The sequence below is a fragment of the Schistocerca serialis genome, chromosome 2 (assembly GCF_023864345.2).
Source record: "Schistocerca serialis cubense isolate TAMUIC-IGC-003099 chromosome 2, iqSchSeri2.2, whole genome shotgun sequence".
NCBI classification, from domain to species: Eukaryota; Metazoa; Arthropoda; class Insecta; order Orthoptera; family Acrididae; genus Schistocerca; species Schistocerca serialis.
In genome coordinates this window covers 618953334-618967681 of record NC_064639.1, presented here as the reverse complement: position 1 = coordinate 618967681, position 14348 = coordinate 618953334, and the positions used below count along the sequence as shown (strand labels likewise).

General features: G+C 43.8%; 1 protein-coding gene across 1 annotated transcript; it reads left to right on the top strand.

Annotated features, from left to right (window-relative positions):
- Positions 1-7289: 7289 nt before the first annotated feature.
- LOC126457672 (uncharacterized) lies at positions 7290-11207 on the top strand. The gene is made up of 14 exons (XM_050094173.1): positions 7290-7308; positions 7450-7495; positions 7601-7818; positions 7906-8154; positions 8245-8368; positions 8506-8732; positions 8820-9068; positions 9159-9282; positions 9423-9649; positions 9737-9985; positions 10076-10199; positions 10337-10563; positions 10651-10899; positions 10986-11207. The coding sequence occupies exons 2-14, from the start codon at positions 7450-7452 to the stop codon at positions 11121-11123; spliced, it is 2451 nt and encodes an 816-aa protein (XP_049950130.1). The 5' UTR covers positions 7290-7308; the 3' UTR covers positions 11124-11207.
- The last annotated feature ends 3141 nt before the right edge of the window (positions 11208-14348 follow it).

Here is a 14348-nt window from a genome sequence, read left to right as displayed (position 1 = left end):
TGTTGCGCTTTTTTCTCGGCGTCTGTCACATCTATAGCAGGCACGCTATGTGTTGGATTTTGCCTTTGTTGCGCATTCTGCTGCGGCGATTGCCATTGCTGTTGATAATTTCCATCAGGCCGCGGAACAGCCGATACTTGGTATATGTAAGTTGTTGCTGTGATGGTGGTCCTGCGCTAGGATTCCATCCACTTGGTCCTGTGTTCTGCCACGCCACAGTCGTTGTTCGCATGTTTTATTACGGTTATTATTGTTATAGCCTTTGTCGTTCTTTCTTTTCCTGTTAAAGTCATTGCTACTACTATTTTGATAGTTGTCATTATTTTTGAGATTATTATAGCAACTATTACCACTGCAACCGAAATGTGGCCTATTATTATGATTCGGACTATGATTACTTGTATTCTGTGATCTAAAACCACCATTTCTTGGTCTACCATCATTCAGATGGTTAGCGTGATTCAAATTATTCTCATTATTAGATTGGTTTGAACTATTATCATCACACGACTTTCTAGCATCTTCCTGTATTAAGTCTGGTAAGTCTATCACAGGTAAGAAACTTTCTACGTCCGTGTCAGCTACATTCACCAATTTCTCTCTAATATTTACTGGAAAATGTGCCTTAAGTATCCGTAGTACGTCCCTATGCGAGATAGGCTAGTCCCAGTATCTCGTAAGGTTAATGTATTTCTCGAACTACTGTCTAAGGTTCAAATGGTTCAAATGGCTCTGAGCACTATGGGACTTAACTTCCGAGCTCATCAGCCCCCTAGAACTTAGAACTACTTAAACCTAACTAACCTAAGGACATCACACACATCCGTGCCCGAAGCAGGATTTGAACCTGCAACTGTAGGGGTCGCGCGGTTCCAGACTGTAGCGCCTAGAGCCGCTCGGCCACTCCGGCCGGCACTGTCTAAGGTTTCCTATCTTTGGATTGTAACGTTTTGGGCTGAAAACCTAATTGTCTTAGACTTTCTTGTACGCAAGGTGACCAGAAACGTCCCAAGGACGCTCTTTCAAATTCCGTGAATGTATTACATGTTTCCGCTAGGGATAGCGCCACAGCGGCGCATCTCCAATGATGTGCGGTACTGCAAACTGTATCTTCTGACGTTCTGTCCATGACTGCTGCATTAAACTTCTTTCTTTATGGAAACTATCAGGTAGACATTTTTCTTACTGTCTTCATTAAATGTTTGAAATTCACTGGGTTTTATATGGCTTTCTTTCTGCATAAGATTTGTCAGTGTAGTCACTCCTTATTCGGGGCTAACTAATTCCTATGTGGCCGAGCACTTCTAGGCACTTCAGTCTGGAACCCCGCGACCGCTACGGTCGCAGGTTCGAATCCTGCCTCGGGCATGGATGTGTGTGATGTCCTTATGTTAGTTAGGTTTGAGTAGTTCTAAGTTCTAGGGGACTGATGACCTCAGATGTTAAGTCCCATAGTGCACAGATCCATTTGAATCATTAATTCCTACGTACTTCCTGGCATGCATGGTTATCATGTCATTTCCACGCAAGGGTTCATAAACCGGTTGTGACAAAGGTGTGTGCCGTACTGCAATGGATACAGTCCCTTGTTCAGCACTGTTATTATACATCCTCAATTCAAGTTATTACTTTGACACGCTGAGAAAGTAGATTGTAACATACTTCGAATGTTGCCGCAAATCTTGGCAGGTTTCTCCCCGATCAAAGACGACTAACATAGAGAATAATATGAAAGTGTTGCATAGGGCGTCAAAGGGACAGTTACTGAACCTACTCGAAGAATGGAGATTTATGTGCACAGAAAACGGCAACCGGAATTACTGCTGTATGAACAGAGTGAGTTTAACCTAAATGCTTATTTTGATGTATTCAGAAACCTACTGGTTTGAGCAGCGTCGAGCGCCGCAGGAAAACAAGAACGTCATATAGAGAAGCTACGACGTGCCGCCATTGAGACCACAATCCGGATGTATTATCGACCATCGATTTTTTAATTTTTAATTAATAGTCACTATTTCGTTAATTACCTTACAATTACGTTTACGGTAATTGATCTGTTAGGCTGGAAGATTTTATTTTGTAGGTGTTTTTAATCTTATACTTTTTATACTGGCTTTTATACTAATGTATGTTTTACCTTGCCAGGCAAGAAGCTTCACATTATTAATACTCGTACTTTTTATGTGGATTTTAAGTATGGGACCAATTCCACCTGGAGTACGTCAGTACATGTTTTATGGTCAGGCGCTCGTTTTGCTATGTGAAGTAATTTTAATTAATGACTACGCATACCACATTTTAACCATTACAATTGCGATACTGGTTAATCATGTAGCCTAGCTGTATTGACCTCTGCTGGCCTATGTTCCCTGGCATAAATACCAGACGTATTCTGATCATCACCAGCACTTACTTACATGTTTAGTTTGACGTTGATATTACATCAGAATATTTTATGGTATGTATGGCTGGTATACATGGCTGTTAATCATGTAAACATCTTATGTAGCAGGAGGACTTTTATAGATTTGGCGTCAGAAAACTAACTTAGTTGGTTACACACTGTTTTTGTTTTTGTAACAGATCAGAAGATCGCAGTAGCCGAAACCAGTCATAGTAAAAAAAAGAAAAAAGAAAAAAAAGAAGAAGAATTATATGATCAAGACGGACCTATAAAGTAAAATAAAGCTGAACTTAATCGGATCCCTATGTTCGGTGCGATTACTGTTTTTACACACAAAAGGATTGTTGTTAAGCATTTAACTTTAACATTGGATGGAGACTGAATGAACTTTTTTATAAGTAAGTAGGCTTGAAGAGCCGTAATTGACAAAATTAATTAGGCCGTTAGCAATGGCGGCCAACACCAGAGAACTAAAGCTACTTAAGTATCTCAGGTGAGGGCATTATATTTCAAATAAAAGTGTTTTGTAATTGACAAATATACTACTGTATTCTGAAAGTGCTTAAGTACATAATTGATACGGTTATTGTTAACAGGCCTGTATTTTAATAAGACTATCAAAATTAACATCCGTCTAAGCCAGAGGTAATCTTAAGAGAGCAAGAGTTAATCTTTGTTCACTGGACAAAAGAAGGAAAGAATATTAATTATTAATGAGGTCACGCAGTCATGTGTCGCTCGCTTTACACGATTTCTTTCGTATTCTACATTACTTTCAGTTCACCACACATATCAAAAATAGACCACAAAAAGAAAAAAAAAATGTGCAGTAAATAAGAGCACTATAATGCATATCTTAAAAGTTATGAGTACTTGCTCAATAGAAGAGTAACAGTAACGAAATGAACATGACTCGTATGTACTTTAGATTCCATGTCTAATGGACATTTTTTCTCGTTTTGGTGCGTATTACCACCTCTCCAAATATAGAAAGTAAAGATATTGCAGCAGAAGAGATTTGCTTCAGAGTGTCCAAAACGAAGAAGCGGTCATAGCCCTTAAGGCAAGCATTGTAAAGCCTGTGTTTATTAGACGTTTTTGCTTCGAGTGATCGTTCTTGTTGTATCCCTAAATACTGAATCTTCTTCCTCGGACACTCTGTGTAAGTGCCAGCAATACTTGAATGGAAGAGATTTATGGATTTTACCAGTACTCAATTAATGATGAGAGAAGTTCAGTAACTTTCTGATTATTCATTAATTCATCGCCAAGTGACTAGAACACAGTTACACTGCTTTACTATGCGCTGTCAACGATAGACTGCAGCAAGGTGCCACATTTACCAATACAACCCCTTCCCACCAATACTACATAGGTCACTGACAACATCACAATTACGAATTACACACTTTCCCCCATTGTTTACGGGAATGTATTTTACATAAAAGCTCACTTAACAACTGTAAAGAAGTACTCATTCAGTAAATTGAAAATGACGCCACCATATCAACATGAACTCAGAGAAGCTATTTTGTCTACCCATGTAAGATAGCGCCAGCCGGTTAGCCGTGCGGTCTAACGCACTGCTTTCCGGACGGGAGGGCGGATTAGTGTCGAGGTCCGGTGTGCCGGCCAGTCTGTGGATGGTTTTTAAGACGGTTTTCCATCTGCCTCGGCGAATGCGGGCTGGTTCCCCTTATTCCGCTTTAGTTACACTATAGCGGCGATTGCTGCGCAAACACTTTCTCCACGTACGCGTACACCATAATTACTCTATTACTCTACCACACAAACATTGGGGTTACACTCGTCTGGTGTGAGATGTTTCCCTGGGGGGGGGGGGGGGGTCCACTAGGGGCCGAACCGCACAGGGCGGTGTGGGGCGGCGGTGGGGTGAGTGGAGAGTGGACTGCTGTAGCCTGTTGTGGGATTGTGTACCACTGCGGGCTCCGGCGGGGGCGAAGCCTCTCCGTCGTTTCTAGGTCCCCAGTTACGTACAATACAATACATATAAGATAACTGGGCAGGAAATACTGGAGAGGTATAGTCTGGAAACATCACTCGTGGTGGGGGAAGTTGTCTTTTCCAGAGGAAAGCTGGAGCTGCCATGTAGGATAATTAAGAAACAATTTCGCCTCTAGCGGTGTAGAGCAGCGTACAGACATTTACATAGTTTCTGTTCATATGAATTACTTGCGTTAGTATTACTAGTACCTAATATCTGTATTCTATCTATTGTTAACGCACATTCTGGAAAATAAACTCCCAGAACGTGTCTGCGCACTGCTTTGGCTGGTAAAGCTAGCTGTGGAAGCTTTGTGAAAAACCCTGTAGTTGCTCCTTGTGGCGTAGTGGGATGTAGAGAATGGGACTCGCTTGCTCGCTCTTCAGTTTGCAAACCTAGGGAAGAGGGAAGTGCATGACCGCAATCCGTCGGCCTGCCTCCACCACTCCGTCACACCCCCAGAACACAATTTATCTCTTAATATGGTTCACTGTACTTACACGTATGATGATGATGATGTAGACCAAAGCAGTGAAGCAAAATCAGGGATTTGGACCCAGGTCTCCCTCTTACTAGGCAAATGCGCTACCCGTTACGCCACTCTGGCACTGAAGACACCACCCTGTACTGACTGCCTTAGTACGTCTCCTCACCGATACAAATTCCAACTCGCACCAGCCCTTTTCTGTTCCTTCTAAACTCGCATCAGTTTTGCCAACGCTCTCTAATACTGGAAAAGCCCCTTCGCAACGAGGGAAATGGTCTTAATCCAGCATAGTAGGCAGTAGGCCTGGATTCGAATCCCGGTTGTGGTACGAATTTTAATTCATTGCTTTGGCCTACATTACTAAGATAAAGGTGAGACTCAATACCTCAGGAATACCAATTATATATGATTAACATATCATCTACACCTGAGGCAGAGGCAGGATTAACCCCATTTCACTAGTTGCTGTGATGCTATTCCAATATCGGAGAGCGTTGGCGATAGTGACGTGAGTTTCGAGAAGACGTGAGTTTTGCTTTGGCCTACATCATTATCATAGATAAAAGTGAGACACAATATGTCTCAGGAATACCAACTATATATGATTAGTACTTACAAGAGATACACATATTTAATACTTGATCCAAACCCACTATCTTGAACGGCAAATATTACTTTTAGGACATAAAACACTATTTTTAATAATCTGCGAGTTTTCTTGCCCAGTCGTTTCATCAAAGATGAACATTGTTGCGCTTTTACATGGACGGTTTTGAGAGATACTGAAACACCGAGACTGGCGGCCTTTGTTTCATTTGACATGCTGGGTATCTGTGTAGGAAGAAAGAGAAACGTTTCACGTCCTGCCGACAACCAAGTCCTCAAAGATGATTGTCACGAATAAAGTGTAGTGTTGCATTTGTGTTGTTCTCGACATCATTATAAATGAAAAGAAAGGTCGACGTTGGTACATAGTCTACTTCTCGCAAATAACACTAAACAGAGCCGCATCACCATCCATCACCATAAACCGTCTCACATGCCGTTGCTCCGTGAGAGACTTCAGAGAGGTTTGAGGTTTCACCCGTAACGTTTGCGCACACTGTGGTGATAAAAATCTATTCTGTTTCCGCGATTCTGACTGATTTCCTTCAAGACGAATGCTGTAGCACTATCATGCGTTAATGACGAACTCAGCTTTGGTGGTGGATGTTACGGCACGTCTTGCAACAGGAAAGCTGGACATCCTGATTAAAGAATAACATCGACAGACCCAATTATTTTCGCCACACCAACACTTCTAGTGTCCATGTTGTATTTTTTGGGACTGCTACGTATGATCAAAATATTCTTAGGTGTAAAAAAATTCGTATCAGTCGCTATCGTCTTAAATGAAACTGAGTTTGTCTTTCAAGTCGACAGGCATCGCTTGAGCATTCCTTAAATGTTTTATGGATATAGCACATCTTGGAGAATGATTCACGCGGTAGGAAAGTTACATGAAACTTAATTCTTGTCATATTTCTCGTTTGTTTTCTATACGAATGGCATCAGCAATCTTCATGTTTCATCCAGATCTCAAGTTTTTCACTTTCACAAAAAAACTCTTCCTGTTGTGTTAATTGTTCCGCAAACTGGTCTGTGTGAAAGAATGTCAATCAGGTGAAGACAAAGTTTGTATTCACCGATAAAATGTTCTTAGAATCATACGAAGACGCGCACTGATAATATTTGCTTGTATTTTATAGAAGCGCAGTTCACATTGTTACCTGTCGTTATGGCTTACGTTTCTTTATTTCCTCTTAAATAACAGCAAGTTGAAGCTAGGCAGATACTACAGTGTTAGTGACTTTGAGCTAACTTTGAAAAAAGTAAGACATTTCAAACACGTTCTTCGATGTTAGCTACGTTGAAATAAAACTCTACTAAACTCGACATATACACCATTTAAATACACGGTTTTACAAAAACGTGACTGGTAGGCCAGTTTAAACCGTTTATAATTACTATTTTTTGTAAACATTTTTAAGTTGCAAGCCAACACTCACCTTGCTAATGAGAATAGAAACGAGAGAAAGCTAGAAGCTCAGTCTCGCTCAAGCAACATGCATAGAAAGACTGCCATTATCGTAATGATTACGTGATGGCATCTACAAGAATCCTGTGAGATAGTTCAGGTTCAGTGACTCATTTCACTTGACATTTACCTGGACATGTGGGAAAAAAACGATAAATCTAACTGAAAAAGTCTGGTAGGTGCCATAATTGGATCAATTGCGAGCCACTCACATAGTTGATAAGTGAATGATATCAGTCAGATGTTTCAAAATCGAGATAAGCAAGCAGTATAAGTAGCGGAGCCTCTGGGAAGGCAGTACACAGCTGGAAGCAAAACGGCGAGACGTGCTCGAGGTAAGACACAGCCAGCGACTATCCTATTCAAAAGCTTACATCAGAATGCAGATATCGTAATACGCTTATTCGTACCCCATGAAGCAATTAGACAACAAAGTCAGACCAGCTAAAAACCATTACTTTTTTATAAATTCACAGATGAAGACGCTCTTCATCCTACTCGCTATCCTAGGGATAACAGCAGGTAACACACATCGACAAATGTTAATTTTATCCTTCAGTGTATGATACAATGCAATTATACGTTGATGAGATGTATAAATCACACTGGATTGCTAATTAATTTCAGCAAAGGCTGTTCCCGTTCATCGTGTGAATGCACACACTCGCGACCTGCAGGATGACCTCAACGACTTCCTCGCCCTCATTCCCATCGACGAAATTGTGAACATTGTGCTTAACCACTTGGCCAATGACCCTGAGGTGCAGGCTGCCGTTGAATACGTGCTCTCTGATGACTTCAAGAGCATTGTCCTGGCCATCGACGCTCTCCCAGAGTACATTGATGTAAGGATCCCATACCTATGCCAGTTGTAGACATTGCAATATACCTTTATTACAAACACGTTAAACTGTTATCTTCTTCTCCTCCAGTTCCTCAACTACCTGCAAGAGTCCGGCCTCGATGTCTACAAATATGTGAACGCTCTACACGACTTCATGGGACTGCCCCAGCTTACTCCTCCATCCAAGCTGAGACACACCAGGAGCATCCGTTCCATGGTCGACGAGATTCTCGCCATCTTGCCACTGGACGAACTCCGGGCTCTGTTCGACGAGAAACTGGAAACCAGCCCCGACTTCAAGGAGCTGTACGACAGGATCAGGTCTCCCGAATTCCAGGTGAGTCGTCACGTCTTGATCAGTAGTTAACTGACCTTTCTGGAGGATACTTAGTACCTAAAGTTTATGTTGACTGTTCATCTGTTGTAGTCGATCGTGGAAACTCTGAACTCGCTGCCAGAGTACCAGGAGCTGCTTCAGAAACTGAGGGACGCTGGCATCGACGTCGACGCATTCATTGACCTGATTCGCGGTCTTTTCGGCCTGCCAACAAGTAAGTAACACAGTACATAGCTAAGTAATGAAAGCATGAGTATCTAACAGGCATTCTTTCAAAGATTTTCACATATCAGAGACATGTGCACAATTTCGCTTCTAGAGTACTTAAAGTCTCGCTTTATTCTCTCTTAGGCTCCAGCAACAAGATTCGACTCCATGCATCTGCCAAGAAGGTCAACCGCAACCTCCAGGATGACCTCAATGACTTCCTCGCCCTGATCCCCGTCGACGAAATTGTCGCTATCGTGCTCGACCACTTGGCCAACGACCCTGAGGTGCAGGCTGTTGTTCAGTACATACTCTCCGATGACTTCAAGAGCATTGTCCTGGCCATCGACGCTCTCCCAGAATACATTGATGTAAGGATCCCACACCTGTACCAGTTGCAGACCGACGCAATATACTTTTATTAGGAATATGTTAAATTGTTACGTTCTTCTCCACAGTTCCTCAACTACCTGCAAGAGTCCGGCCTCGATGTCTACAAATACGTGAACGCTCTACACGACTTCATGGGACTGCCCCAACTTACTCCTCCATCCAAGCTGAGACACACCAGGAGCATCCGTTCCATGGTCGACGAGATTCTCGCCATCTTGCCACTGGACGAACTCCGGGCTCTGTTCGACGAGAAGCTGGTAACCAGCCCCGACTTCAAAGAACTGTATGACAGGATTAGGTCTCCCGAATTCCAGGTGAGTCATCATGTGTTGATCAATAGTTAGCTGACCATCCTGGAGGATACTTAGTACCTAAAGTTTATGTTGACTGTTCATCTGTTGTAGTCGATCGTGGAAACTCTGAACTCTCTGCCAGAGTACCAGGAGCTGCTCCAGAAACTGAGGGACGCCGGGATCGACGTCGACGCATTCATTGATCTGATTCGCGGTCTCTTCGGCCTTCCAACAAGTAAGTAATTCACTACATGTACCACACGAAATGAAAGCATGAGTGTCATACAGGTATACATTCGAAGATTGTCACATTTCAGAAGCAATTACACGATTTCGCTTCTAGAGTACTTAGAGTCTCTCTTTATTCTCTCTTAGGCTCCAGCAACAAGATTCGTTTCCATGTAACTGACAAGAAGGCCAACCGGAACCTCCAGGATGACCTCAACGACTTCCTCGCCCTCATTCCCATCGACGAAATTGTGAACATTGTGCTTAACCACTTGGCCAATGACCCTGAGGTGCAAGCTGCCGTTGAATACGTGCTCTCTGATGACTTCAAGAGCATTGTCCTGGCCATCGACGCTCTCCCAGAGTACATTGATGTAAGGATCCCATACCTATGCCAGTTGTAGACATTGCAATATACCTTTATTACAAACACGTTAAACTGTTATCTTCTTCTCCTCCAGTTCCTCAACTACCTGCAAGAGTCTGGCCTCGATGTCTACAAATATGTGAACGCTCTACACGACTTCATGGGACTGCCCCAGCTTACTCCTCCATCCAAGCTGAGACACACCAGGAGCATCCGTTCCATGGTCGACGAGATTCTCGCCATCTTGCCACTGGACGAACTCCGGGCTCTGTTCGACGAGAAACTGGAAACCAGCCCCGACTTCAAGGAGCTGTACGACAGGATCAGGTCTCCCGAATTCCAGGTGAGTCGTCACGTCTTGATCAGTAGTTAACTGACCTTTCTGGAGGATACTTAGTACCTAAAGTTTATGTTGACTGTTCATCTGTTGTAGTCGATCGTGGAAACTCTGAACTCGCTGCCAGAGTACCAGGAGCTGCTTCAGAAACTGAGGGACGCTGGCATCGACGTCGACGCATTCATTGACCTGATTCGCGGTCTTTTCGGCCTGCCAACAAGTAAGTAACACAGTACATAGCTAAGTAATGAAAGCATGAGTATCTAACAGGCATTCTTTCAAAGATTTTCACATTTCAGAGACATGTGCACAATTTCGCTTCTAGAGTACTTAAAGTCTCGCTTTATTCTCTCTTAGGCTCCAGCAACAAGATTCGACTCCATGTATCTGCCAAGAAGGCCAACCGCAACCTCCAGGATGACCTCAATGACTTCCTCGCCCTGATCCCCGTCGACGAAATTGTCGCTATCGTGCTCGACCACTTGGCCAACGACCCTGAGGTGCAGGCTGTTGTTCAGTACATACTCTCCGATGACTTCAAGAGCATTGTCCTGGCCATCGACGCTCTCCCAGAATACATTGATGTAAGGATCCCACACCTGTACCAGTTGCAGACTGACGCAATATACTTTCATTAGGAATATGTTAAATTGTTACGTTCTTCTCCACAGTTCCTCAACTACCTGCAAGAGTCCGGCCTCGATGTCTACAAATACGTGAACGCTCTACACGACTTCATGGGACTGCCCCAGCTTACTCCTCCATCCAAGCTGAGACACACCAGGAGCATCCGTTCCATGGTCGACGAGATTCTCGCCATCTTGCCACTGGACGAACTGCGGGCTCTGTTCGACGAGAAGCTGGAAACCAGCCCCGACTTCAAAGAACTGTATGACAGGATTAGGTCTCCCGAATTCCAGGTGAGTCATCATGTGTTGATCAATAGTTAGCTGACGATCCTGGATTATACTTAGTACCTAAAATTTGTCCTGTTCATCTGTTGTAGTCGATCGTGGAAACTCTGAACTCGCTGCCAGAGTACCAGGAGCTGCTCCAGAAGCTGAGGGACGCCGGCATCGACGTCGACGCATTCATTGACTTGATCCGTGGACTTTTCGGCCTGCCAACCAGGTCGAAGCATTAATCTCCATTCTACCAGTACCTCTGTCCACAAAACACTCCTGTCAATGGACCAATGCTGTGTAATACTGAAGATCTGTCTTCTATTTGAGAGCACGTAAATAAAAAATATCCAGCAAGTTACTTCGTACTAAATTAAAATTTACTATCAAACCAATCACTCACCATAACCAGTGCTTCAGTTTTCTCTTCACATCCACTACTTTTTTTATGAAAACGCTATGTCTGTATCTTTTTCATGAATTCAATTGAAATTTATTTGGAATGGCCTCGACTCATAATGAGTTGTGCAGGCTAGCTTATAATTCGAAGCCTTGTGGCTGTAAAGAAATGCAGTTCTGTCGAGTAGCTAACTCCCAGTAAACAGGCAACTGAGTGAGTAACATATCTCTGAAAACCTTGCGCGTCATAGTAGCTACATGAGCAATTCCACGACAGGACCACTGCGTCATTTGCTTCTCGTGAAAGTTCAGCAATTGGATCGAGTCACCTACTGCTGTGAGTATGCTACTGGAAGGATGATGAAGTTAAGAAAAGTTTGTTGTTCTAAAAATTACTATCAATATTTCGTCGTGATAACGGGCTGTCAGTGCTGCTGTAGAAGAGAAGGCCAGATGCACATTTACATGACAGTAATTTGAATATCTGGTATCCATTAAAGCACACACAGTTCGCTTTTATTTTTATGCACTCTTTATGGATTACTTCCATGCAATACACGTTTTCTAAATGTTTTGGCTCTCAATGGAGTGCACGCCCAGACATCTCGTTTATCTTATGGAGTAATAGCTTTCCGTCCTCCTGTGTAGTTCAAAACTTGAGGAATATGGCAGAACGGCAGATCAGGTTGTCGGTACTGTAATATCACATCACTCTAGAGATATGGAGACAGATTCTGAGATGGCGGCCTTAGTACGAGGAGCATTCAACAAGCAATGCAACATTTTTTTTTCTGAAAGCAGGTTGGTTTTGTTCAGGATTCTAATACACCTTGTTATTCCCCACTTTTTCGGCTACAAAACACTGTTTTTTAAAATAATCTCAGTTCAACACGATGGGATTACGCCATCTTACTGGGAGGGCCCGTATACCCGCATACGGCTCGACTGATGGACATTGGAGCGAATGTTCTGCTGCATCTGTAACCTCCTCATCATCCCCATATTAATCCTGTGGTGCGCACGTATGTCCTACGTTGCTCTTTGTAGTCTTGTGTTACGTGGCGAGGAACTCAATGGGCACATACTTTCGAGTACTCCAACTGGTGGACGAATGTGTCAGCACAAGAACAGAGACATTCAGTTGACCAACGAGGTGGTCAATTGTGATCCGTTGTTCACCCTCGAATGGGAGTGTCTTCACATCTCAATTCTGCAGGAGTCACAGCTGTGTGCTGCCTGCCGGCACGCGTTAGATCGGATAGGTTTGCGTAACCTTGTTGCGATGACCGCAGACGTCTCGCCCAACGGCTCATCGTGCTATTGTTCACTGCCAGGTCCTTGTAGACATTCTTCAAGCGCCTAGGACCATCTGCCAGTCTCTGGTTTTATGCCAAAAGAAATTCAATGACTGCTCTCTGCTTGGAACGCACTTCCATTACAGAAGCCATTTTGAAGGCTACGATAGCACCGCCAGCAATTGGAACTTGATGATACTGTAGGGACTGAAACGGGAATATTCCACGATGTCCCACAACAAATTCCACATTTTTTCCAACCCATATCGGCCGAGAAAAAAATGTGCTGCGTTACTTATTGAACGCCGCTCTTATTTTTGTGGTACATATTTCCGCCTCCAGATATCGTGGCAAACACAAGACTTGTACAGCTCCATGCAGATAAAGTATTTATACGTGGCCAAGAGCAGCCCTGTTGGGCCCGTCGCGCTGCTGGTAACATATTGACTGTTTACTTAACAGAAGCGCCAAAGGAACCGGTATAGGGATGCGTATTCAGACACAAAGAGATGTAAATAGGCAGAACACGGCGCTGCGGACGGCAACGCCTATATAAGACAACAACTGTCTGGAACAGTTGTTAGATCGGTTATTGCTGCTACAATGGCAGATTATCAATATTTACGCGGGTTTGAACGTGCTATTACAGTCGGCGTACGAGCGATGGGACGCATCTCCGAGGTAGCGACGAAGCTGGGATTTTTCCCGTACGGCGGTCGAAAGAGAATCGTTCAGCGTGGCGTGGCAAACACAAGGCTTGTACAGCTCCATGCAGATAAAGTATTTATACGTGGTCAAGAGCAGCTCTGTTGGGCCTGTCACGCTGCCTCCCAGTTATACAAATTGCTGCAGATTTCAGTGCTGGGCCATCAAAAATCGTCAGCGTGCGAACTATTCAAAGAAGCATTACCGATATGGGCTTTCGGAGCCGAAGGCCCACTCGTATACCCTTGATGACTGCACGACACAAAGCCTTACGCCTCGCCAGGGACCATTAACACCGACATTGGACTGTGATGACTGGAAACATGTTGCCTGGTCGGACGAGTCTCGTTTCAAATTATATCGAGCGAATGGACGTGTACGGGTATGGAGACAACCTCCTGAATCCATGGGCCCTGCATGTCAGCAAGGGCATGTTCAAGCCGGTGGAAGCTCTTTAATCTTGTGGAGCGTGTACAGTTGGAGTGAGTGATATAGGACCCCTAATGCGTCTAGATACGACTCTGAAATGTGACATGTACGTAAGCATCCTATCTGATCATCTGCATCCATTCATGTTCATTGTGCATTCTGACAGACTTGGGAAATTCCAGCAGGACAGAGCGACATCCCACACGTCCAGAACTACTACAGAGTGGCTTCAGGAACACTCTTCTGAGATTAATCACTTCCGCTGGCCACCAAACTCCCCAGAAATGAACATTATTGATCATATCTGGGATGTATTGCAACGTGATGTTCAGCAGAGATCTCCACACCCTCGTACTCTTGTGGATTTATTCGCAGCCCTGCACGATTCATTGTGTCAGTTCCCCCAGCAGTACTTCAGACATTAGTCGAGTCCATGCCACGTCGTGTTGTGGCACTTCTGCTTGCTCGCGGGGCCCCTACACGACATTAGGCAGCTGTATCAGTTTCTTTGGCTTTTCAGTGTGTTTTATTTACCTCACGGATGCCGTGGGACTATACGAACCACACCTACTTGTTCGTGGAGCGAGGTAGTAAATATTAGATTATAGAAAGACATTGTCTTGGCCACATAATATTTAT

What these genes read in the sequence shown, in the direction of transcription:
- LOC126457672 (XM_050094173.1), top strand. Translation starts at nt 7,450, where the DNA reads ATGAAGACGCTCTTCATCCTACTCGCTATCCTAGGGATAACAGCAG. An exon ending in CTCTCCCAGAGTACATTGAT is followed by an intron (nt 7,819 to 7,905) that starts GTAAGGATCCCA and finishes CTTCTCCTCCAG; the next exon opens with TTCCTCAACTACCTGCAAGA. An exon ending in TCTCTTCGGCCTTCCAACAA is followed by an intron (nt 9,283 to 9,422) that starts GTAAGTAATTCA and finishes ATTCTCTCTTAG; the next exon opens with GCTCCAGCAACAAGATTCGT.